Genomic DNA, 26,920 nt, shown 5'->3' on the forward strand with positions numbered 1-26,920 from the left:
GCGTGCTGCAGTCGATGGAGTCACAAAGAGTTGGACACCACTGAGCAACTGAACAACAAAGTAATATTTAATCCAAAATTATAATAAGTATTTTGAAGGAAAAGCACAAGGTAATTAGAAAAATGATACCAGGAGTGTCTAATTTAGATTGGGTGGTCAGAGGTCTCTGAGGAGCTAGTACTTCTACTGATGATGAAAGAATGTTCTAAACAGAGGAAATAGTACCATGTTCATCTTGAGTCAGGAAAAGACTTGGAGGAGCTTCAAGAAGGCTTGGACTGGAGCCTAATGAGCAAAGGGAACATGGTGCTAGAAGAGGTTAGAGAGGAGGGCAGGGGCCAGGCCATGTAAGAGGCTATAGGAAGGAGGTTGTATTCTACTTTAAATATAATGAGAGCCATTGAAGAATTGTTACCACACAAGTGGGTTGTCAGAGTTGTATTTTTATTAGACCACTCTGGTCATAGAGTAGAAACTTGATTAAAGAGTCTCAAAAGTAGAAGCCGGTGATGCATGCTAGTTGAAAGAAACCACCCATTTTGTTGTGAATGGAATGTGACATTCAGGGCTGGTGGGAAGTTGCAAGAGGCATTCTAGAAAAACAACGGCAGACCCTCGGGCCCATTTCATGGCAAGCTCCAGAATCCACGGCATAATCTCTGTACCCTCGTTCTCTGCCAACACCAATCCTAGCCACACCTTCAGTGAGAATCAGCAACTATAAAAAGCACACCCAAGCAAAGAGCAATGCTGCTTTTCCCTCTCTGAAATGATGTAGAGCCAATCTTAATAAAGGAGAAGAATTGATGTACTTACATTTCCCAGAGAAAACATGTCTAATTTAAACATGTATACGTGCTTCCTAAAATCACAAGCACTTGTTGCACCAGCTGTTAGAATTACAATGGTGCATCAAATGAGGGTAATCAATTTTACACAGATGAGGAAAGATATAATATTTCAAGCCAAGCTTTGGAATTAACGAAATTTACATGCATGTTGTAGTGGAAAGAGCATGGAATGTAATTTCAGAGGACGTGGGGTCAATCCTTACTCCACCACTTACAAGTTGTTTCTTTGAGCAATTTACTCAACTTCCCCAAACCTCTGGTTCCCTGAGTATAAAATGTAGATAATAATGATATCCATCTCACAGAGAGGTCATAAACATGAAATGAGCAAATTCAGTGCTCAATTACTTTCCATATCATTAGTTTAAGAATATATAAACTACTGGGTATATAATAAGCTACAAGGGAATATTGTACAGCACAGGGAATATAGTAAATATTTGATAATAAGTTGACTATAACCTTTAGAATGTGAATCGTTATACTGTATAACTGTAACTTATATAATATTGTGTATAGCTATCCTTCAATTTAAAAAAAGAGTGTATTTCCAAAAATTTAATCAAGTTCCTCAAAATAAAACATTTGTAGAAAAAATGGGCATCATTCTAGAAAATTACTTTCTCTTCAATAACATTTTTGGGTTTATTTTACTTTTAATTTTTATGGGAGTATAGTTGATTTACAACGCTGTGTGTTTTATATGTACAGTAAAGTGAATCAGTTATACATATATCCATTCTTTTATAGATTATTTTCCCATATAGGCTTTCAATAGTATTTTAACATGATTGACAGTATCAATCAAATTCAATAAATAGAAATGTTTTGGGTAATTCTCTGCATCAAGAAAAAAATCAAACAATTATCAAAACAACTGGTTATAAATTTTCAGTATTGCAGAAGTGCTAGATATTGAAAAATAAAGACATGAAATAAATGGAATAAACAAAATGAAAAAAAATAGTTTGTAAAGAATGAGGCTATTAATTTCCAAAAGCAATAGATACAACTTAGAAACAAAATCATTGGTCAGCTTAAGGGTATTATGAAAATACTTCCAATACCTGAACTCTATCACTTACTTGTTACATGACTTTTGGAAAGTCCCTTAAACTTGGCAAACTTGAATTTCCTCATTCATGAAATGGAGATAATAGCATCTAATTCATAGGTTTATTGTGAAAGTCAGATAAAATCATTCCTCCAAAGCACTTTGGCACAGTACCTGGCACAAGTAGGTGCTGAATAAATGTCAGTTGTTATTTTTTGTCTCCATATCTGAAGGCCTGTTTTAGGTCTTTTGCACAAAAAATAGTTTTGAGTGTTTTACCTCAGATATTCTTGCATAAGATAACTTCTTTTTCTGTTTCAAATAGGATAAATGAATGCAGCCCAAGTAGACTGTTCCTATTTACTCCATCAAAACTGCTCTTGCTAAAATTTACAAATGATCTGAGCAATGCCAAACCCAATAGACAAATTCTCCCTCTGCATCTTAAATCTATCAGGAGCATATTCACTGTTGATCACTCATTCCCACTTGAAATATCTTCTTCCTGTGACCTCCAGAACACTGTTTTCTCCTGATTTTCCTCCTCCCATGCTGGCCATTCTTTTTCCTAACCTTTGCTGATAATGCTTCAGCACCCCAACCTCTATAGTAGAGCTTTTGTAAGGTTGTTTCAGAGTATGTCAAGCTCAGTCTTTGGATCTCTTCCCTGTTCTATCTGCACGCTCATGATCTATCTCCAAACATCTTGTGGCTTTTAATGCCTCCTGTGATCTGAGGTTTGTGATAGACAGGGAGGCCTGGCGTGCTGCGATTCATGGGATCGCAAAGAGTCGGACACGACTGAGCGACTGAGCTGAACTGAACTGATGGTCTGACAAGTATCAGCTTTAAATGTCCAGTCTAGAATTCTTCCCTGAATGCCAGACATATATATTCAACTACAAACCCAATGTTTCATTTAGACATACAATATGCTCTCAAAAGGAACATGCCCAATTCCAACCTTCTCTTCTTTCCCCAGACCGTCTCTTTCCCACAGCGTTCCCCACATCAGTTCATGGCAACTTCAATCCTTCCAGTTGCTCAGGTCAAAAACCTTGAATTCACAAAGCCCATATCTAACCTGTCAGCAGATCCTATCAGCTCTGCTTTCAGAACATCTCCAGCATCAACCCCTAATCCAGCCACCTGTCCTCACTTCCACTGCAAGTATCCTGGCCCAGACGTTACTCAGCTTACAGCAGCCTTGCTTCTGCCTCAGGGCCCTTGAGCCACGCTGGGCTTCCCTCTGTCCCTCAGACATGGTGGGCCTGCCCCTGCCCACTCAGAGGCCTTGCATATGCTGTTTCTTCTTCCCAGAAAGGTCCTCCTTCCCAGAAAGTGCCGATGCCTGCATGACCCACTCTCCTACCTCCTCCCGGTCTTCTCCAGATGGCTCCTCGCAGTAAGCCCTCCCCTGGCCATTCTACTTAAAACTGTGATTCACCTTCCCTTCCCTTACGCTCCCTACTTCTCTCTTCCTGCCTTATTTTTGAAAATTACCACCTGACATTCTATATTTTTTTGCTTCCCTGGTGGCTGAGCTGGTAAAGAGTCCACCTGTCAATGCAGGAGATACAAGAGAAACAGGTTCGACCCCATGGGGCCACAAAGAGTCAGACACAACTGAGCATGCATGCACACACAGTCTATTTATTTTGATTCTCTACATGTCGATTTGCTCGTTGTCTGCTTCTCCAGAATGTAAACTCACTCTGGGATGTAAGTTGCAAGAATCTGTGTCTATTTCGTTTGTTTGCTGTGCCTTCAGAACCAAGAACACCATCTTGCCATAGCAAGCACTCAATAACTATTCATTGAATACACGAAAATGATGAAGGGATGGTTTTCCAAGGTCAAGGATGGAATGTGCAAATTAGCCTCCTAAATATAATTGAAGTCTTAAGGCTTTTGGCATTTAAGTTGATCAATTTTAAATTTTAAAAGCTTGTTTATGAAATAAAATCTATGATGTAGCACATATAATAGTTGGCCCAACATCCTCTGTTTGTGTATACTCTGTGTATAAATTTATACATGTATACATGTATATATATACACATATATGTATATTCATACATAGATAAATATAATCCACCAGGCAAACACACTTCTTTTACAGCATCTTACTAAGTCTAGTTTACACATCATACCAGCACTTAAATCTTGGTAATACACTGTGCTTTTTCTTTTAACAATTTCCATCCTTGTTTCTCTTTGCCATAACAACATAATACGTGTTTTGCCAAACAGCACTTTTGGGGAATTATAGTTAATGTACACAAGAATTTAAATTAGAAGTCAGAGAGCCATTCCCCTTTTTCCTAAGAGTTTTTAATAAAATGAAGACAATCCATTTCTTCATCTTAGAATCTAGAACCTAAGTGAAATAGCCCACAGAAGAAGAAATCACAAGACATGTGAAATTCCTTCACAATTTTTTTGTTAGTCATACTAAAGGGGTTTTAGTGTCTGGTTTTGATTTTTACTACCCTCTAGAATGTCAAGAAATCCTGATTCTTATAAAAAGTCATCTTAGAGCAATAGCCTGTCAATTGACAAAAGGACTGATAGTCTACCAGTCAGAGACAGTAACTAAATATTATTACTACAGTAAATGTTTTCCTTTACTATTCTAAATTTACCACTTAAAGAACTACTCTTTTTAATACTTTTCCACCATAGACTTTTTATAACTTTTTAAAAATTTCCTTTGTCTTACCCACATTATGTAAATAAACAAAAACTTTACATTTTAAATGACTTTTAGTGAATAAAGTTGCCTATCATGATAGTTTCTAAGGAAAGACAAGTTAATTTTAGAAATCATATTATATTTTCCATTTATACCTGACAATAAGCTAGGTTCTTTTTTTTTCTTTTCAAAATGATCTCTTCTTTCAGTTTTTCTCCATTTCCAAACTCCATGATATTCACTTTTTCTTTCTTTGTAACTAAGACACCTCTTCCTCTGAAAAAGATTTGCCAGATTTTTGCCACATGTTCTGTTCTGGGCTATGAACACGAGCTCAGTGGGAAGGTTGAAAAGCATTTGGAAATAAAATGAAAAGCACATTCTCACAGGTTTGAGTTTCATGGAAAAGCACAACCTCTTCTGACGTTTCTTATGTAGACAAATAAAGAGCACCAGCCAACATTAGAAGTCAACATTAATGTGGATCACCAATTGACTGTCCACGGGGACTTGGCAATGAAGCAGTCACTCAAGTCATTTTTTAACACTGTAGAAAACACTGATCTTGCTTGTAAGAGACTTCAACTGAAGTCTTCATCAGTAAGTGTCTGAGGAAGTTCAGCTACTTAGCATAGCCCCCTGTCCCCATGACACACACCGTTTTACAACATTCAAAGCACTCCCAAAATTGAGGTGCTAAAGCCCTTACTAATATGACTCCCTCCTCCACTGTTTTTGTTTGCCACTAGCATGAATGAACCTGCAGCCAACAAGCCACCACAATTATACAGCTTTATAAGCAAAGGAAAAATAAAGAGAGATAAAAAAATGCCTAAAGGAAAAAGGTGAACGAAAGTAAAACTGTCCTCCTAAATGAGAAGGATAATAATGTTATTAGTGTTTGGAATAGTGTTTACTTCATCTGTCTATGAAAAGAGAGATTACTAAATAAATTAATAGCATAAAAATCATTCTAGACAAGGTTGCTCATTTTTGCTTGCCATTTTATCTTATTCTCTCATTGGTAAATCCTGTTTCCCAAAAAGATCATTCATGGCTCTCAGGTCAGTTTGTAAACAATTTTTTATTTGTGGTGTGTCTGTTTTTAATCAAAGTCTGTCATTCCCACTAGACCATAAGCTCCAGGAGGTCAGGGATCGTTTCCACTTTACTCACCATTCTAACCTCAGCACCAAATACAGTGCCAGACCCAGTAACTTCTCAGTAAATATTTATTCAATAAATAAGTAAATATCCCTTTTATAGGACTCTTGGTGCCTGGCACAGCTTAAATCTGTAATAGTAGTCAATAAATTCTTATTGAATTAGATTAAGAAGATAGCCTTAAGGAAGGTGGTTTTGGAATTGCAAATTTACTCATAAAACCACTGAAATAATAATTATATGTTATTTGTAAACTTCCTTCAGGCATGTGCTTAATTCAATGCAATTTTGTTAAACCCAATTCCAGTTGTAGCTTTCTTTTTTGTCCATACTCTAAATTAGCAAACATATTTCTTTTCAACAAAAAGTGTGTGAGTCAGACTTTTCTCTCCTGCAAATGAGTTATTCCCCCGAGCTATTCAAAATTATTAGACAGCGAGGTTATGTCAAATTCCCATTGATAAGTGATAACCCTTAGTATTGGAAACTACGAATATGTAAGTGTAGACAATAGACCATGATTAACCAACTAGGTAGCAATTGCTCAATAATCATATTTCTCCTGCATATTCTTTCTGGCTAAGCCACTGAACCAAACAATGCTTCTGATCACAGAAATGCAGCCTCAGTGCTTCCCGGACGTCTGCTTCATACCCACAATGACATCAACACACGTGCCTACAGTGTTTGACGCTGTGCCCACCCAGTCTCCTGGTGGCAGCCTCTCTGGGCTTGCTTTCAACGCCCTTTTTCTTTTTTCTTTTCTTTTAAGACTTATTTATTTTTGGATGCGCTGGGTCTTCGTTGCTGTGTGCAGGCTTCTCTCCACTTGCAGCAAAAGGCGGCTTCGCTCCAGTGGCGGTGCGCGCTTCTCCCCGAGATGGCTTCTCCTGTTGCAGAACACAGGCTCTGGGACATGCAGTCTTCACTAGTTGTGGTGCTTAGTGTGGAATCTTCCCAGGCCAGGGGTGAAGGAGAGCCTGACTGCATAGGCTCAGGGTCAGGGTCAGCTTGCTAGAGGTCAATCCCGGATGGAACATTCGCCAGCTGTGTGGTCTTGAGACCCAGTCTCCCCATCTACACAGGCATATCTCGTTTTATTACACTTTGCAGCTATTGCATTTTTTTTTTTTTTTTTTTTTTTTTTACAACTGAAGGTTTGTGGCAACTCTATGTCAAGCCAGTCTGTCAGCACTGTTTTTCCTACAGCATTTGCTCACTTCATGTCTCTGGGTCACATTTTGGTAATTCTTGCAATATTTCAAACTTTTTCATTATTGTTATGTTTGTTATGGTGACCTTTAGAGATCTTTGATGTAACTGTTGTACCTGTTCTGGGTGTATCAACCATGCCCATTTGAGAAGGTGAACTTGATTGTTAAACAACACAGGATTTAGAATATTACATAAATCTAGTTGGCAAAGCAGCAGCAGGATCTGAAAGGATTCATCCCGGTTTTTGAAAGCAGTTTTACTTGTGGGTAAATGCTATAAGCAAACAACAATACATGCTACAGAGAAACTGTTCATGAAAGGAGGAGACAACTGATGCTTCAAATTTCACTGTTGTCTTATTTTAAGAAATTTCCACAGCCATGCCAACCTTCAGCAAAACCATCCTGATCAGTCAGAAGCCATCAACACGGAGGCAAGATCCTCCACCAGAAAAGATTATGAATCACTGAAGATTCAGGTGATGGTTACCATCTTTTAGCAGTAAAGTATTTTTTAATTAAGGTATGTACATCAACTTTTTAGACATAATGTTATTGCACACTTCATAGACTACAGTATGGTATAAACATAATTTTTATATACTGGGAAACCAAAAAATTTGTGTGACTTGCTTTATTCCAGTCATCTGGAACTTAACCCACATCTCCAAGTAATATGGGATATCTACAAAGTGGAGAAGCAAACAGCATCTATCTCACAGGGTTGTTTTGAGGATTAAATGAGATAAAGCTTGTAAAATGCTTAGAACATTGCATAATGGATAGTTAGTAAATTTAAGATATTTATCTACCACTACTTCCTCCACAATTTCACCAATTACCATACTGATATCCATCGCCTCTCAATATCAGTATCAACCATGACCATTCCGTCACCTAGAATTCTCAAATACAAGAGCATCCAGCCCTTCCCTCTCTGAAGTACCAACCTGAATACCCAGTTAAGTCCTGGGCCACCCAAACTCAAAAAACAAAAATCTGGACTCTTCTTTCCCAAATCTGCTCATTTTTGTAATAGCACCACCTTTCTCCCAACCAATCAGCTTGGATACTTGGTCTGCTGTATTCTTCTAGCTGGAATACCCAGCATGTAATAGAGCCCAGTAAGTATACACTGAATCGGTAGTCTTTCTGCCACCTTCTCCCTTCAGTTGGCCCCAGACACTAAAGCCAAAGTTAGCTTCCTAAGGCATAATTCCTTTCCTACCCATCCATCTACAAAGCATCTGAACTTCAGTCTTCTTCTAACTTTCAATTTTATAGCTTTGCACAAAGAACTTTCTAAAGCCCAAAAGTAACGCAAATTGAATTAATCACAATTTCCGAAATAGGTGCTAAGATTTTTTGCCACCATCCCTTTGTTTATACTGTTCCCTGCTTTAGAATGTCTTCCTCCAATGTCAAATTACTACCCTTCCTCTAAGACCCATCTCAGATGCAGTCTGCTCCATAAAGCCTTCCCTGATTCTATGAATAGCAGGACAAATCCCTCCTGCCTCCAAATTCCTATCACCTCTGAACTTCTAACAGCCTTCCCACACACTGCATTCTATTATGGTTCTTTGTCTAAATCTTGAATTCTCCTTGCCAAAATGAGAGGTCAAAAAGTGTGTACTGAACAGGGTCATACTTAGGGAAGTTTTTCAAGTTATTTGAGTATCAATTTCCTCACCTGTGGGATGGAGAGAATTAACTACCATGAAGACAAAAAAAAGCTAATGTTAACAAATAGTATTAATGGAGGATAATATTTTCCCAAGTGGAAAACTACCACAATTTGGTAAAAAATATATATATGCAGTTAGAACACTGAAATGAAATAGATAAAACGTTAACAGCTCTTGTCTTCAAGTGACAGGTTTTAATTCTGTTCTATAATTGCTTGTTTTCAATATTTCTACAACTATTTTGTATTTCTCTTGTAACTGACCTAGCAGAAAAACATTTATAGAGTGTCTTGTTCTTGCTCAGTTGCTTCAGTTGTGTCTGACTTTGCAACCTTGTGGACTGTAGCCCCTCAAGCTCCTCTGTCCACAGGACTTTCTCAGCAAGAATACTGGACTAGCTTGCCATTCTGTCCTCCAGGGGATCCTCCTGAGCCAGGGATTGAACCCGTGTCTCCTGTGTCTCCTGCATTGCAGGCAGATTCTCTACCATTGAGGCACCAGAGAAGCTTGAGGCTAATACATTATGGCCTGATAATACAAAAAGGATCAAGAAAAATGTTTACAAAAGGAAATTTTAAAAAATTACCTGGATAGTAGCATTCACAGAAGAGGGGAAAAGGCATCTATGTCTTCAAAATGCATCAAATTTCAGCTGTAATGTGACTGGGAAAAGTTCAAGTAGAATAGAGAGCCTCTGAAATCACTTGCCAAAAATATTTGCCATCACAATTGATTAGGATATTATCACAGCTCCTAAGTCTTGGGCTTTTTGAGCCTTGCATCTGATCCATCAATGAAACAGAACAACACAAACACAGAGGCCGTTGCATTAAGCCTGTAGTCAAGAATGAATTTATGGCTCAAATCAAAGACTTTACATCAAGAAAGATTTGAATCTGCAAAAGTTCATGTTATAGTCAACACCCTTCTGAAAATTTTTCTCAACTGAAAACCTGACATGCCCCAAAACTAAATTTACTATCTTCTTTTCAAAACCTGATCCTCTTCCAGGGCTTAAAAGTGTAGTTTTGGAGTCCAATAGGCCACAGATACAATTTCAACTTTGTCACTTACTTGCAAAGAGGTTTTGGAAAGTTATTTAATTTCTCTGAACTTCACTTTCCTTATTTGTTTAAGAGGATCCTTATATTTACCTTATTAGTTGTTGAGAGGAATAAATTTTATGAAATGCATTTAAGTCACTTAGCACAGCACTTGGCACAAAGACTCAAAAACGGTAAAAATATTTTTCAGTGAATAATTATCTTCTACCTAGTCTCCAAGGCTAAAGGCAGCAAAGACATTACAAGCATTCCATTCCCTCTGGGTACCACAGACACCAAGTTCTGCCCATTCTGCCCCTGAAATATCTCAAGAACCTGCTTTGCCATGTCCAGTGCTCCATGCTGATTGTGGTGTCTCTCACCTCTTGCTCAAATCTGCATATACTCAAATCAGCTGTAGCTTCTGACTCCTGCTCCTGCAGTGCTGGAGCTGACTTTAAACTTCCTCTCGTTCCAAAGGCAAAATGTGACAGCATCATTCCCCTGCTTAAAGATGCCCTGGTCCCCTCTTGCACCCAGAATCAAGCCCAAGCATAATAAGATGGCACATCACGCCTTTTCCACAATCTCTCTGTCTTAGTGTGTCTTTCCAGCTTCCCTTTCTGCCAGTTTCCCAAGCCTACACATCTTCACCCTAAACTAGAACCGGGCTAATCACCACCTAAGAATCACCTTTTGTCCTCATCAAACTCCCAGGGATGGCCTTTCACTCTTCTTCCCTAACAAACTCCTGCTGAACCTTCAAGAACTTGCTTCAAACATCACCTTTTCTATGAAGGCTTTCTGTGAGGCAGAGTTAGTTCCTCCCTCTTTTTTACCCTAACAGCATTTTTTTTTTATCCCTTTTATTATCCTACATTTTACTTATCTGTTTTCCATGTCTATCTTCTCAACTCAGTGGTGAATTACTTGAAAGCAGGTACCATATGCATTTATCCCCATGTTTTCAGTGCTTGGTATCTATTGAATGTTCAGTAGATGTCTGCAGATAAATACATTCTAATTAAAACTAATAATTTTCCAGTAGTCATGTGCCAATGTGAGAGTTGCATCATAAGGAAGGCTGAGTCCTGAAGAATTGATGTTTTTGAATTGTGGTGCTGGAGAAGACTCTTGAGAGTTCCTTGGACTACAAGGAGATCAAACCAGTCAATACTAAAGAAAATTAACCCTGAATATTCATTGGAAAGACTGATGCTGAAGCTGAAGCTCCAATACTTTGGCTACCTGATGAGAAGGACCAACTCATTGGAAAAGACTCTGATGCTGGGAAAGATTGAGGGCAAGAGGAGAAGGGGGTGGCAGAGGTTGAGATGGTTAGATAGCACCACCAACTCAACGGACATGAGTTTGAGCGAACCGTGGGAGATAGTGAAGGACAGGGAAGCCTGGTGTGCTGCAGTTCACGGGGTCGCAAAGAGTTGGGCACTACTTAGCAACTGAACAACAGCTACAATTAAAACTGGGAATTGAGGATTTATTAAAACTAAAAACTGAGGCCTAATAAATGTAACTTGGACTGTTTCACTAGCAAATGTCCCTAACCAAGGTAATCTCAAAATTTTGTGAAACTCTCTACTTTCCTGTGAAACCACAGTAAATGTTCAAAGTACCATGTCATTAGCAAAAGAAAAAAGTGAAAAGTCTATTTGCCTGTTTCAATCCTCCTAGCTCCATAGAGTTGAACAAATTTTCTCAAGAAAAACTTCAAGAAAAGAATGGAAAGCTCCTTCTTATTACCATATATTAAGTGTTTACTGCATGGAAGGCCCTGTAATGCATCAGGTCTCATTTTCTAGCGAGCTCTGCGGACATGGTACAACTGTCCTTATCTTGCAGATGAAAAACTAGGCCTCACAGGTGAAGTTGCTCCAAGCCCCACAACTTGTAAACGACAGAGCAGGGATCTGAAGCCTGGACTGTGAGAACTCAAAACCCGTGCTGTGCTGCCATGTCATGCTCCTCTTCTCATTGCTGACCTAGCCAATGACCTTCACACCATCCCACCCACTCCCAGCGATCCTGATGCGAAGTTAGAGAAGATGGGAGCAGGAAAAAACAGAAAGAATGTGAATGAAGGAGAGTGAGAGATGGTAAGAAAAGGACAGGGATCACCTCTTAGAAAATGTATTTAGTATATTAATGTATTTTTAAAGCTGCAATGAGATTATTTTTCTGCCAAGTACAATCTAAAATTTATGCAAAAGGAGAAAGTCAATGAAACTTACAATCAAAATCTTAGTCCTTGTTAAAGAAAAATTAAAATTAACAGGCTCTTTTATTAATCCACAAACCTAACAACACTCAACAAAAAGTTTCTGTAAATTTTAATTGCAGCAATCTGGGCAATGCTTTATTATGACTCATTGACTTGAGCCACAAAGTTTGTGCAATATAGTTTGCCCTGCTTTATGAGACTGTAACTGCAGTGAAATGCTACTATGTGTACTCAATTAAAATGCACTAGACTTATCAAAATAAAGCATTTGGGGAAATAGTGTGCTCTGTATTTGTTTGCTTTCCTTTATAAATTCTGCACGTCCATGAAATAAAACCCATAAATTTGTTCTTCTGAGTGAGCTGAACAATTCCTTCTTCTTATTTTTACTATCTGTTCAACACCTCTGGTTTTTCTTTCCCGAAATGTTTCCCAATTGTTATTAATTCTCTAGTGTTTGAGAGAGAGCAAGCTCCTAACATATAGAATGGTCTCTACTAGCTACTCTACAGATAGATGAGTACCCAGAGGAAGAGACAGGAAGCTGTGCCCTGTACTCTGCAAAGGGGGACGTGTCTAGCAATAAGTGCTCACTCACCTGAGCTGACCACTTCACTTTGGGTTTTACTTGCAATGGAACTTCCTACCCTTGCCTCATCCAATGCCTTTCTTCTAAAAACCATTTATGAGATGGCTATTGCAAAGTTTATTGATGATTTATAGGTGTATAATCCCTTTGCCAAAAATCTCAAGGTCACAGATGCGGTAAATGCAGAATATGGGGTGATTTTAAATTTGAGAATAATAGCCCATACATTGTCTAAAATATTTAGAACAATGGCCCCATGTATTACATAAAACTCCCACTCGAGTCTGAGGAAGCAGCCTGCAATCAACCACATCAACACTTCTGCAGCAAACTGAGCAAATAACATGAAAAGGAAAAAAAAAATATAAACAAATTCACATCCGTTCCATTCACACTGTGCTATGAAATTCGTTTCAGAAAACCTTTCCTTTTTCAGAGCTCACTGGGTTTCAGAATTGCAGTTGAGAGACCAGGATCTGAATATGCTCTAGAAAGAGGCCTTGGGAGAGGCATCTCTGCCAATGGGAACCTGCCAGGCTCTCATCATTTGAAGCAAGGTGCAGGCTCTGTCTGAGCATGTGGACATGACAGATGGTTAAAAATTCTAAAAGTGTAGTTCTAAAGAAATCATGAAAAGAGACATCACAATGGGTATAAGGAAGAGTTTGTCTATATACTAAGGGGATATTCAGCAGAATTTGAAAAGCATAGGAATAAACAAGAAAATCATTTAATTGTGTTTTATTCTTTTTTCCTCATTAATCTTATTCTTAGTTTGAAAAGAAAACCTCCTCCTGGTTTACATGTGAGTTTGGACACATGTTTCCAGAAAGTAGGTGGCCCACCAGCAGACTATGTTCACCGTCACACTCGAAATAAAACGAGGAAATAAAAATGAGCTACAGAATTATAATATCATGTACCACTGTCCTTTCTTTTAGCATGTTGTAAACATGTGGATATATTTAAAGGTTTCCTTTATGTTGGATAATATCAAAGACAGATCCGATTGATATTATATAATAGGCTGCTTCAAAGTAATGAATTAGCTGAATGAATGCTTTCTTGCTAAATAAATAATTCCGAAAGAAAATAGATCTTTATTCTTAAATCCCCCTCCTTTCTCAATTAATTAGACTTTGTTGGTAAAAGGAAGTGAAGAAATTCAGCATAAGCCTGATTATATCATGAATGTAAAATGAGCAGGACAAATAATGGGCTTTATACTCTTTCAAACAAGTTAAATAAGTCCATAATAGCCCACCAGTTGTGTAAACACAATTTCACTATACTTGTAAAAGAAATATTGACTTACCTGTTAACTTAAATTATCCTGGCATGCTTCAACTAAGCTTATTAGTAATTCATGTGGTGTACACGAATGTTTTTAGTTGTGGACTTTTATCAAAGATTAAAGAATTAGGAAATCATCTGTTTAGCAAGCCCAGAAACATGTACCAGACTGTACTTTATCAGAACTGACTTTAGGAACTTAGTCTAAGAGACACAAAGGGATTACAGTCCTGGCCTGAGATATTCCCATTACACACCAACTGATTAACAGTCAGATACCTTCCAAAATCATGAATAATACAAACATCTCACCCAGACAAAACACCAAACGGCTCTACTTTATCCTACTAACATTATTACATGTAAGGGGTGGAGCTGTTCTTCTCTGATATATCACCACTATGCATGTGTGTAACTGGTTGTTGAGAGAAACTAGAAATATATATATTTTTTAAGGGGGGAAAGTTGAATATATATTTGTCCCTACTGTTCACATAAAAACATACCATTCTCTGCTCCAACTGGTTCCAGGGACAGTCCAAAAAGACTATCGTTGTTTTCTTTACCAAAATATGTGAATTTTTTTCTCAATAAGACAGTAACAAGTCTAAGATTCTATGCAGCTTAAGTCTCTGTATGTTTAGAATTTCCAAGGGATTGGGGAAAGGGTACGGGAGCTTCCCAGGTGGTGCTAGCAGTAAAGAATCCACCCGCCAGTGCAGGAGATGTAAGAGACACGAGTTTGAATTTCATCCCTGGGTAGGGAAGATCCCCTGGAGAAGGGCATGGCAACCCGTTCCAGTATTCCTGTCCACTACTAGAAACTACTACTCAGAGGTCCAACTAGAACTTTCTTTTTTCTTTGTAGTACACAGGAATCTGCTTTGCTGTATTTTCATTTTATTAGCTAAGGTAAAGTAATTAACATATGTGTATTCAGACAATAAAATTACTATTAGAAGAACTATTCTTATTTTCAACTCATACATTTTAAGGTCTGCAAGACCTTGAATTTCATCAGGTCACACTCGAGTATTCATGCTTCCTGGACTTCTATGTTTTTACTAAGCATCTCTGATTGCAAGTGATCACAGAAAAGTCCTTACTCATTACCTTAACCAACAAGACAAAACAAAATTGACTGGTTCACCCAATTGGGAGGTGATGGTGTAGCAACAGCTTTTAAATCAGACATTTAAAAGAGGACCTTAGGATTTTGCTTCTCTCCTTGCTAAAGTTGATGCTCACTTTGTGGTGAGCTCTCTCCACAAGGCAGAATGACAGCTCCCTTGAGCTCCAGGCTTCCTTGTCCTGAACTCATGAGGCTGGACAAGAGCCTCTCACCCCAGGGTTCGTGACAAGCCCTCAGATGGATTCAGACTGCTCTGCTGGGGTCATACACTTACCCCTGGGTCAGGAAACTGGGACATATGATCGACAGTTCTACCAGAGTCACCTAAGGTTTGGGAAGTGTTTCCCAAAGGAAAAGTGTGGCATGCATTAACCAAAAAGAAAGAGGAGAAATGTTGGGCATGTGGAAAAAAAGAAAAAATATTCATTACACCTGGCTTTATCCAGCATAGCTGTCTTTCCCCCTTGTAACTGAGTCAGGAATCCCTCTGCTTTACATAAACTTGTTAACAAGCTTCAATCCCTGAAGAGAATAGGAAAGGCACAAACGCGGGTGGGAAATTCACTCTACTCTAGGCCAAGTTTCAGACATTTCCATGTTTAGAACTATGTAGGTGAATAACAATCCTTTTTTACAGAGACTTATACAGGCTCATTCTGTTGCTTCCGATCATACACCTAAAACTGTCAGAATCTAGATTCAAATCTAGTTCTACCTGATTCATTCTATGACCAAAGTGCTATACTCTTTTTGGAACCCTGAAGTCACAGAAACTATTGACAAAAGCCCTTAGTAAGATGGTGGACACGATCATATTTGGATACCTGTGTTGATAAATCAGTTAGTCCGTAAAAATCGGTTAAGTTTCCACAAACGTGAGTCCACTGTAAGAGTTCTCCATGTAAAGACAAGTGGCCTAGTCCCTGTCTCCAAAGCTATCACAATAAAGTTGGGAAAGCAAGACACATATGCATTCAAGAAAATTTTAGGGCTCAGTTGTGTGATATTTAGAACATACACTTTCAATGAGATTCCTAGAATTTCTGTGCAGAGTCTGTGATCTTCCTTAGACTGTAAGCTCCATGGAAGAGCGGCAACTGGGCCACTGCTGTATCACAACTGTAGCTGTTCTACAAAGATTTGTTTCTTGATGACTAATATAGACTATGGTTACAGAAGGTTTTAAAGAAAGAGTAAGTCTTGAGTTGCTTTCTTACAAAATAAGTAATCTGGGGCTAAGTTTTTTTAAAGGGAAAGAAAATGAGTTATTAGTAGACATTCTATAAATGTGGAAGGCATGGCTAGGAGAAGCAAGAATAAAAAAAAATTAGCAAAGGCAGAATGGATAAAGAAGATCTATCACAGCATTGTTAATCGGCTATACTCCAATATAAAATTAAAAATTAAAAAAAATAAATAAGCAGAGGTACGGTACTGGATGTGATGTGCACAGAGACAGGTGAAGGAAAGAAGTAGGCCCTGCACTGATATCCAGAATCCAAGGTTCACTCACAGTTTTCAGCAGCCACTGTCAGATGTTCCCAAATCTCTGGGCTGCAATATCTTTATTTGCAAAATGAAGAAGATGGGGTATGTATAAAGCTTAGCCACTCTCTCCTTCCATCCAATCCAGGAACTCAGAATAGAAAAGAGCATGTTCAGAACACCGATTTAGGTCCAGGAATCTATATATTTTTTAATATATAGACGTCAGCCAGGTTTTTAATATAGGACGTCAGCCAGGTTTGCGGACCACTTCTTAAACAAAAGAGAGGAAATAGACACAACGACAAAAATCTATCCAGCTGTAAAATTCAGAAGTTTATATGGGAAACTCAGCAGGATGGACTAAGTGGAAGAAGGCTGAGTGGCCTTAAAAGCCATAAGCGTTCTCCACCTTCATGAAACAAGCAGGCATTGTGCCCAGAGTGAAAACTGTGCATTTTTGTGAGTTGAAGTGGCAGGCTTGGGCCGTAACTTTTTTCAGCCACTCACTAGGGTCTGCAGACGTCGGGCTCTGCACCGAGGCCTTCTCCCAGGAATGCCCTGCGTCCTTGTCCTCCTTTCTCCTGCAGGTTCACTGCAGGTCGCTTTTGAAGAATATGAGAGCTCACAATTTGCACTGACAATGGTTCTCACATCTGGGTGGGACTGCACTTATTTAGAAAACCCTGGGACACTTTTAGGATGAAAAGGCAGCCGAACAAAAGCAAACATCTGTCCCGCATTGCTTCACTAAAGGTGACTTCCAGAGGATCCTAAATCACTTTTTTTAAAAGTCACTTGGACATCTAACCCCATGGGTTAGACAACACTGGAGTGCTTGCTCACGAGCTGTATTTATTTAGCGATTAGCCCAGCGTTTCGATTTTAGGGCAAAAAGCGAGCCAGATCGGGCGGCTTGAGGTAAGGATCCAAAAGGTCACCCATCTTTTGCCTGGGGACGCTTGCCTCCTTACCCTGTTAGTGTGACTATTTTTCTGGATTGGATTTTTTTTTTTTTTTTCTTTTTCCCGCTTAGGTACTCCATGTAGCCCCTCCATTCTCGGAAGTGGGCTTTGGGGAAGCGTGCAGCATCCTTCGGCCCCTGCGAGTCCGTCTGTACCCGTCTGAAGCAGGTCCCTTTCGGCTCTCGGCTCCGGGCGGCCCGGATGCGGGAGAGAACGGAGGCAGCCGGGGGCGGGGCGGGGAGCGGGGTCCCGCGCCCCTCACGCGGTACGGAGCGCCGGGATCCGCGCCGGGCAGGCAGAGCCAGAGCGCCAAGAACTCGGCTGCACCTCGCGCCGCCAGCCGCCTCCCGCCGCGGGGCCGGGGAGGGAGGAGGGGGTCGGAGGAGGGCGGCGGGGCCGGGCGGGGGCCGCGGGCGGCCGGGCTGCGCTGACGTCACCGGGCGCGCGATTCGGGCTGGAGCGCTTTAAAACAGGGGCGTGCGAGCGGAGATGCTGCTCCGCGCCGAGCAGGCCGCCGGCAGCAGCAGCGCTCACGGCCCCTGCAGCGGCTGCAGCCGCTCCTGGACCCCGCGTGGCGGCAGGGACCCTGCCGGGCCCCGCGGCCCTTCTCCTCGGCGGCCCCGCGCTGCCCGCGCCCGCGGAGCCGCAGAAGCCCGCCGAGCTGCGCCTGGCGCGCCACGGTCTGCAGCCCGGCCGACCCTCCCCACTCGCCGCCGCCGTCCCGCTGCCCGGGCACCATGGACACCTCCTCGGTCGGTGTTCTCCTGTCCTTGCCCATCCTGCTGCAGCTGGCGGCCGGGGGCGGCTCGCCCAGACCCGGCACGCTGCTGCGGGGGTGCCCCGCGCGCTGTCAGTGCGAGCCGGACGGCAGGATGCTGCTCAGGGTGGACTGCTCCGACCTGGGGCTTTCGGAGCCGCCCTCCAACCTCAGTGTCTTCACCTCCTACCTGTAAGTGCGCCCCGGCTCTGCTTCGGGAAGCGGCGGAGGGAGGGAGGCAGGCTGGCCCTCCGCGCGCTCTGGAGGGGGCGGACGAGGTTGCCAAGGGCGTCTTGGTCAGGCGTGTTTGGGCCCCTAGGAAACGCACGTGTCTTGGGGCAGCGCGCCCACACTTCCTGGGACCCGCAGAGAAACGGCGGCTCCGAGTGCAACCCCGGGGAAAGCGCCGGTGCGCTGCAGCTTTGCGGCCCAGTCTGGGCAGGTCGCCGCGCGAATTCCTGCGAGTGCAGGCAACTTGTCTGCAGTGTGGACATCTGTGCCCCTGAACCTGGGACCCAAGGGTAGGCTGCCCAATTGGTCCCTGCCCCAACCTCCGCCTCCTTGTCCCGTCACGTTCCGCGAAGAGATGGACTGGAAAAAGTTTCCCCAAAGGAGAACTCCAACTTGTCCAGCTCCACAGGCACTTACTCTTCATCCCTTAAGCGGTCGCGTGATGTAACCTTTTTCTGTTCTGTTGTTCTGTTCTTTCTACCCCCCCCCCCCCGCCTTTTTTTTTAATGAAGTGATTAAAATGTGGCAACCACTAGCTGCCAGAACGTTATCTTTACCTTTGGCTGCCGAGCCGCCCTTTGAAGTGCCCGCGGCCACTATGTAATCTTTAACCATCTCCTCCTCCAGGGGAGGAAAGGGAAGTGGGCTTAAGGCGGCGGAGCGGGTAAACAGCGGCGCCCACACCCAAGCGGAGACTTGAAGCTCTCTGTCATCCCTCGAGGATCCTACCACCCCGTCTCCCCCCTCCATCACAGCCTCCAAAGCCCCAGTTGCGGAGGCGAGGCAGCGGCTCGTTCCTTAATTTTGTCTCCGGAAAATCCGGGCCTGGAGGGTAACAGGTGGCTGGGTGGATGAGGTGACCCAAGGGGACCCCGATTCTTGGGAAGCGAGGCAACAACTGTCCATCTCCCTACCTGAGGCTCGCTTCCTTCGGGCAGAGAGACCAGGGGTCGGGACCACTCGGGAAAAGAGACACTCGCGACCGCGAGGCTACACGTCTGGGTTTTGACTCCAGGCACGCCGGTGAACCCACCCCAAACCCTGGCAGTCCCAGTTTCGGCTTCTCTGATGTGCCTTGGCAGGAGCAAACTGGAATGTTTGTGAACTCGGTCTTTCCTCTGTTTAGTTGTTTTCTGGAGGGAAGAAACATGAAGAGGCTTGCACAACGCTTTACACTAGATAGTGATTCTTTTCCTAGAGACAGAGTGAAGAAGAAGAAAAAAAATCTTTTTTACTTGCTTTGATTTTGTGTTGAAAGGGAGGGATTATCCTGCTAGATTTTAGTATTCGTAGATGGCAGCTCCCCTCCTCACCTACCATAAAACTATTTTGGCTGCTTTCCTTATCTGAAAAGATTATAGAATTAATCTGTTTCCCCACAAGGTTTCCCTTCAGGTATTGCATGATGCAGTGATATTTTTACAGCAATGGAAATCCACTCCCCCCTAAGTGATCATTCTCTTAAGAACTCACATTTCCTCCTCCTAAACAGCTCTCTCTACTACAAAGCACCTACTTACCTCCAGTCTCTGGACTTAACTGCTGAGTTTAGTGTTTCAAAAATCATGTATTCTTCTGCATGGTGCGTTTCTGCTAGTGGTTGGCAATTGCATTCAAGAGCCTAGAACTGGTCTTGCCGGTCACCCTGAAGAAATTGGTTATATACAAGGGAGGTGTGCAGTCCCCCCAAACTCTTAACTATGTAAGACTTACAGTTGTTAGAAAACTCCTTAAGCATACAGAAAATAAATGTCAGGACTTTTTTTTCCTCTCACTCATTTGTTAGGCTTCTGTTACTAAAATTTGGCATAAAATACTGCTTCCAATCATTTCCCACATACCTCAAATGCATTTAACTGCTTCCTCCGTGTGCTGGGGAGATCTGACTGCCACTGTTTCCTATCTGGCTATCATTATAGATAATCCCTCAGAGTTAAGATACCATTAGGAAGTAAATTGTCAGCTTTTTCTTGTGCTGTTTGATGACAGCCTATATCTGGCCTAAAGTGAAATTTCTCAGTGTTCTTTATCATATTAAAAGCCAACGTGTCTGTGAAAAGTGTCACAGTGAATATCAGATACTTGCATCTAATGGTTAACTTTTCAGGGAATGTGAGGGCTAAATGTAGAAATCAACCCTGAAGTGAATAACCAGACTGATGTTGTCCGTAATGAACGGTTTTAGAATCTGGTCTCCTTATCTGAGACAGAACGCCAGAGGCCCCTGGAGGCTCTGCCCTCGTGGTTGAGGGGTTTGGGTTTGGGGCTGTTTGACAGCCTCCGGGTTCTGCTGGCCTGAGGGGCAGAAGTGCCCTCTTTTGGTCACACCTAGAACGAAGTGACCGCTTCTCCGCTTGTGCGCTCACACCCTGAAAGAGAAGTCTTTATTTATTCACGTCTGAATAAGTAAGCTTGTGTTTTACTGGTTATATTATTTTAAGAGATAACTTCTTTTTGCTCTTGAAAAGGAACATGAAGTTATAGCCCGGCTCCACGGGGGGCCCAGGGGTAATGATGCTTTGGTGAGAAAGTTGCTGTGTGCAAAGACTAATGTGAGTGAGAGGCCATACTACTATCTTATTGTTTGTACTAAGTTATCACCATTTCTTTGAGTCAAAATGTTATCTCTTAATCTTCCTCCCCTCCCCAGAAGAGAACAAGCATTCCATTTTCTTCAAACAGCTTGATGATGGCAAGTTGCAGCTGTACACATATGGCAAATAGATTTGCCACAATCTGATAACTGGTTAGTCCAACCTGTAGGTAAGGAAAGTTTCCTAAACCCTATTTTTGTACAGTTTTATAATCTTTCTTCCCCAGAAAAGCTAAACGTGAAGCCAGTCCAAACATTAACATTAACTCTCTTTTCTTACTGAACTGCATTCTCCAGTGGATCTGTAATTGGACCACTGAACATGCATGGTGGAAGCACTGGAAATTTTCAGCCTTAACCTCTCTCTCTTATTCTCTCTTCCGCTAACTATGTTCACCCAGAAGAAAATAACACACCAAGAATAAGACATAAAAACAGACAATAACTGTTTCCAATGTTTAATACATCTCAACCTACCAGTAGTGATCTGTCAGAAATGAAGTAGTTCTAGCATCTAATTTTATAGATAAGTTGTTCTAATGCATCAAATTGGACATTTTTCCTAATAGGGTCTTAGAAGTAAGCTCCATGTACTACTTTGATGTATCTTTCATCCAGTTAGTATAGTATCCAAATAGAAAACTAAATCCTAATGAACATCCTAATATAGTAAATATACTTTTCTTTATTCATCTAGAACAGTCATTTTATTTTTAAATGAAAATTGAGTTTTTTCCTGCAGTTGCTTAAAAACATGAACATTTCAGCCACAGGCAAATTCATGTCACATGAAACAAAGTTATCAGGAGAAAGAATTTTTTTTTTAATTTTATCAATTTGGTTACTTTTCTATACTTTTCTATCAATTTGGTAACTTTCTAACAAAATTTAATTTTACACACAATTGGTAAAACTAGTTTTAATAAAAACCAATCAAAAACCTCCGTTATAACTAATTAGCCATGGCCCTGGTGTCATACATATATTCAAAGCATTTAAGATACACTTTCAAATTTAAAGAACCTTTTCAGAATCTTCCCTGAAAATTGTTTAATATGTTTCTACTTCCCTTCAAGGAAAGAAAACTATTTTAAATGAAGGAAATTTTTGTACTTTAGAGATGGTTACAAAAGCCTTAATTGTTACCACAGTCTTAAAATTTAGATCAGTTGCAAACTATAGTGTGCTCTACAACCTACTTGCAAAATTCATTTAAAATATAATGATATCAGTGACTTTTCTGCATTTTAATGTTCTTTCTTTTTCTCCAGGATGTCTGGGTTTTCCTGGTAGTGTTTTTGTTTGTTATTGAAACTAATTGACTGAGTTAGTCTGAGTGATTTTTTTTTTTTTGAGATAGTGTTTCTAATTCAAGCAATCTTAATTGTATAGATTTACAAAAAATATTTTACTGACTATGTTCATCACATACATGGCAAAGTTTGTGTGACAATAATGAATTTTTACATATAATTAGCATAATCTTCAAGCAGATCTTCAATCTTTTCTCTCTTTACACGTTTTCTTCAAAGTAAAGGTGGAGTTCTGATCAGCAACAAAAGTGGCAATCACGAATGAGTTATTAATAAAAGACTGGAATAAAAAACTAACCTTTGTAATTAAATGAAAGTATATTTTAATAATGAAACCGTTCCTACTTGGATGTGCTTGAAAAAGCTTAGAAACACAAAACTAGTCTATAATTTCTCAAAGTCAAGTTTTGAACTGAACTGTTTGATAGTTTTTAATCTCCAAAGCATGTAACTGTCAAAGGTATAGACATAATATCCAAGTAAACAATTAGCTGTCATAAAATTAAAGACATTGCAGAATATTTACAGTTTTACAACGGGCACCTAATATCTACTTACTTTAATAAAACATTTTTATATTTCTTCTATTGAATTTATACATGTAAGTCATTTTAGCTATAAATTTAAGTATGTTTTCCATTAAACCAAATCATATACCATAAGTTAGAAATGAAAAACAGTAGTGAGCACCGCATTGAGCAATTTTGTGAAGTAATTCTTTTGGTTTTATTCACTTATTTATATAAATTTAGAATAATGCTAGATGGAACATTTCCTTGTGAACACCCCACAAATGGATATTTCTGGTAAATTGAATTCTTCATGAGAAGGCAAATTCCTTCCTATGAGATTCAACGCCCTCACTCCTGTTGCAATGTTTCCCTTATACAGTCTCATTTTGTAGTAGAAAGATGAATCAGACTGGCATTAGAGTCACAGCTGATAGATTACTTATCAAAAATGACAAGCTGATAATTTAGTCCTATTGCTATTTTTTATGTGTCTTAGAATTTCATTTGTTAAATTACCCATGAATTCCAACCTACTACAACTCTTTGATTCCCAGATTCTATCAGCTTCAATCCACAGTTTTACCCAGTCCTCATAGGTCCCAACTACATAGTCAGTCTCACCATGGAGTTCCTTAGCTCTGGGAAAAGGAGACACTGCGTTGGCTATAGGTGGGATGTTTCATAAGTGTCTTCATATGCAAAATTATTTTGTTTCTCCATAAATATCATAGTAGGAAGCAGGTTCATTCTTAAAATCTCTGGCATTTTTTCCCACTTCTTCAAGTTAATTTCTTTTTTGCACTAAGTCCAGTGAAAATGTCTTATTTGAAAGTAGTAGGTAGAAGAATGTTAATCATTTGATTTCAAAAAAATGGAATAATGTTATCTAGCAGTAATACTAAAAGATGGTTAACAGGGTGTTTGAATTAGAAGGTTAAATTTTTTAATTAAAAAATCTTTACTTTTAATTGAGATATAATTGATCTATAACATTTGTGTCAGGTATACAACATAATGATTTAATATTTATATCAAATCATGATATGATAGCCATGGTAAGTCTAGCTAGCATCCATTAACCACAAACTGGGTTAACTAAATATTTTTAAGATATTTTGGAAGCAGGAGTCCTTTCTCATATCCTTATTCTCAATATTTAAGGTGAACCAACACATCATTTATTTGATAAGATGAATTGACATTATTTATTTGATTCAGAGTGGAGAATTATTTCAAGGTTTTATCTATTCAGTATTTAAATCTCAATATTTAATATGGGTCAGGGAAGCTGGAATTTACTTTGAATATATGCAAAAGAACCATCCATTGTCCATGAAACCATCTTCCTTAAAATCAGATGGACTAATTCTCCAGGAGGTAATGATGGGCTCTCTTTCCTTCACGGTTTATCTTCCTCCCTAGACTGTGAGCTCCTCCAGTCTAGGAAATTTTTCACTTTATTTCCCAAGTGCTCAGACCAGTACCTGGCAATTAAGGGATGTTCAGTAAATACTTGTAATGTTGACTTGAATAGAATTGGCTGAACCAGCTGCTGAAATCCTAATGGCTAAAAGGGCTCAGAGAAAGGTGACAGTTACTTGTCTGCAAGTAACAGAACAACACAAATCTGCTGGTGTCCCACAATTACAGCTCAGCCCCGTTGGAAATATAATTAAATTGTAGTTATCTTAAATGATGCTATGAGTTAACAGACAGACCAGAATTTACATGTCTAAATTACTTTATTATTGTAATAACAATAATTATAGCAGCTGACATTTATATTATTCTTTCTGAGTGTCCGGCATTATGGGGCTACTTTACCTAATCCCATGCCCCACAACAAACTTTTGACACAGGTATTATTCTCATACCTGTCTCGAGTGGCCTGTTAGCTTATTGCAAGAATATTTTCAAGGCTCAAAATGTTTCAGGGCCTCTTTGAAATTATCTTTAGGGATAGTTTGTCAGGAAACAAGGAAACCAGCCTTCTAATGTTTAGTTATGCCTCACAGTAATTGCAATTAGTGCTGAAATACTTCAGCACAGTTTTCTTCTTAGGAACATAACTTATGAAGCCCTCACATGAGAAATATTTCTTCAAGGAATCCTAGGAAATGTAGTCTTTGGTTTTTTATAAGATGAGAATAATACTATATAGCTTAGGGCCAATATATTAAGTTTAGTAGCTACCTTTTCCTATATCCACAGAAACTATTGCCCTGGTCTCCAAGTCAAAGATAAATCGTGGTGGTGCCCAAGTATTATAAAGAGTGAGCAACTGACTAATAACTTCCAAGTTGAAAATGAAACTCTTTTTTTCTGTGGCCAGATCTATGCATCAACTAAAGTAGCTAGCTTCTTTGAAACTATTTTTCATTTCTGAGAGATGTGAGAGAGGTGTATCCATATAGCTGATTCACTTTGCTATACAGTAGGAACTAACACAATATTGCAAAGCAACTGTACTCCAATAAAAATTAATTTTTTTAAAAGAGACATGAACTTTCTTAATAGGCCAATTTTATTTAAGTTTGTGTTTACCTTTAAAACTGGTGAGATAAGATGAATTGACACATCATTTATTTGATTCAGAATAGAGAATTATTTCAAGGTTTTATCTACTTATCGATCACTATGTAAGCTCTGCATGGTTTAACAATTAAGCCAGTGAGACAGACTTCTGTGTAAATTAGAAATCTGGATAAGACAGAGAAAAGTCCCTTCCTTCAAACAAAGAAGAACTGAACTATCCATTTAGTTTCTTCAATCATTCAATTCATTTGCTGCTATAAACCTATGTGTTAATCATTTATTATATTACAAAGTTGACATGAAAAACCAATAGCTGACCAATTAATTATAAAGCATATTCAGCATAAAGAACACCTCCTCAAGTAAGAACTGATGTTTAGAAAATTTAGGTTACTTTGAGATACAATCTCTAAAAACTCTTACAACAGTATGCTTGACTTTAGTTTTCTATGAGCAATAATAATTTTAAAATTATAGCAGATACAAACTACTATATATAAGATAAGTAAGCAACAAGGTCCTACTGTATAGCGTGGGAGCTATATTCAGTATCTTGTAATAAACCATAATGGAAAAGCATATGAAAAAGGATGTATATGTAAAAATTTATTCAGCAATCCCTAATTGTCAAGTGTCTCATTTTTAACATATGCACATTTTTTCCATGTTCATTTCGTCCTTTGCTACAGGAGTTTGACTTCACCTCCTAACAGAGACCGTGATGGTCAAGGAGAAAGAAAGTCATCTCACGTGCATGTTACACACACACACACACACACACACACACACACACACAGCAACACTCCAATAAGAAACAGTGTCCTTTGCGCCACTTGCTCGGTGGAATGGGTGGAAATGATACACATTGACATGTCATGGCAGTGGAGGGCCAGCCCTTTCCAGGGGGGAGACCCAGACTCTGCCTGTGAAGGCACCTTCAGTTCGCTTCAGAAGCTGAAATGCAGAAGACAATTGTCCTGGCAATGGGAGCCCAGCTCCAGCTGAGAACGTGTGCACCGATCTGACCTTGCTCATCAGCCTGCCAGCTGAGATTAAGCTTTCCTCAAGTGGCCCCTTGTTAGTCCAGCCTTTTCCCCAGTGTTGCTCATCTTTCACTACTGGAAGCCAAGTGTTTCAAACTGTTACTCAATTTTGCAGCCAAATTCCTTTATTTTCTCCTCTGCCCTCTCTCTGTCTCTCTCTCTCACACACACATACACACCAAATGATGACTAACCTTACATGCATGCTTTCCTTTCCAAAGTCCACATTAAGAAGAGAATCTTAAGAATTTTTATGTTTCACTAAAAAAAAAAAAAAAACTAGTAAATATTCTTGTGCTCCTTTTTTTTTTTTTTGAAACCTTGATTAAGTAGAACAGGGACCTCTACAAAAGATGTCTCTGCAAAAATAACCTTCCTTTGATCAAAAAAGCCACAAAAGTGTACTTCTCAGGAAAGTACAAAACCACACATGATCTCAAGTGGAAAAAATATAAAGAATTTGCTGAATTTTTAACCTTAGCACATAACAAAGATATTATTTTAAAGTTGGTTGGTTAATGTGG

At 39.8% G+C, this 26,920-nt stretch overlaps 2 protein-coding genes across 4 annotated transcripts in view; one reads left to right on the forward strand and one right to left on the reverse strand.

The window, feature by feature from the left end:
• Positions 1 to 18,850, reverse strand: part of LOC139030790 (uncharacterized) — a 200,032-nt gene extending 181,182 nt beyond the window's left edge. For all 3 annotated transcript variants that reach the window (XR_011483167.1, XR_011483168.1, XM_070454196.1), the window contains exon 1: positions 18,360 to 18,850. Coding sequence is in view for 1 of the 3 variants with exons in the window: in XM_070454196.1 (XP_070310297.1) it covers positions 18,360 to 18,824 (465 nt within the window). In the remaining 2 variants the exon portion in view is untranslated. The remainder of the gene's footprint in view (positions 1 to 18,359) is intronic.
• Positions 18,062 to 26,920, forward strand: part of LGR5 (leucine rich repeat containing G protein-coupled receptor 5) — a 125,729-nt gene continuing 116,870 nt past the window's right edge. The window contains exon 1 of the mRNA XM_020904152.2: positions 18,062 to 18,361. Within this exon, the coding sequence (XP_020759811.2) occupies positions 18,150 to 18,361 (212 nt within the window). The 5' untranslated portion in view covers positions 18,062 to 18,149. The remainder of the gene's footprint in view (positions 18,362 to 26,920) is intronic.

This window comes from Odocoileus virginianus, chromosome 24 (genome assembly GCF_023699985.2).
Source record: "Odocoileus virginianus isolate 20LAN1187 ecotype Illinois chromosome 24, Ovbor_1.2, whole genome shotgun sequence".
Lineage (NCBI taxonomy): Eukaryota > Metazoa > Chordata > Mammalia > Artiodactyla > Cervidae > Odocoileus > Odocoileus virginianus.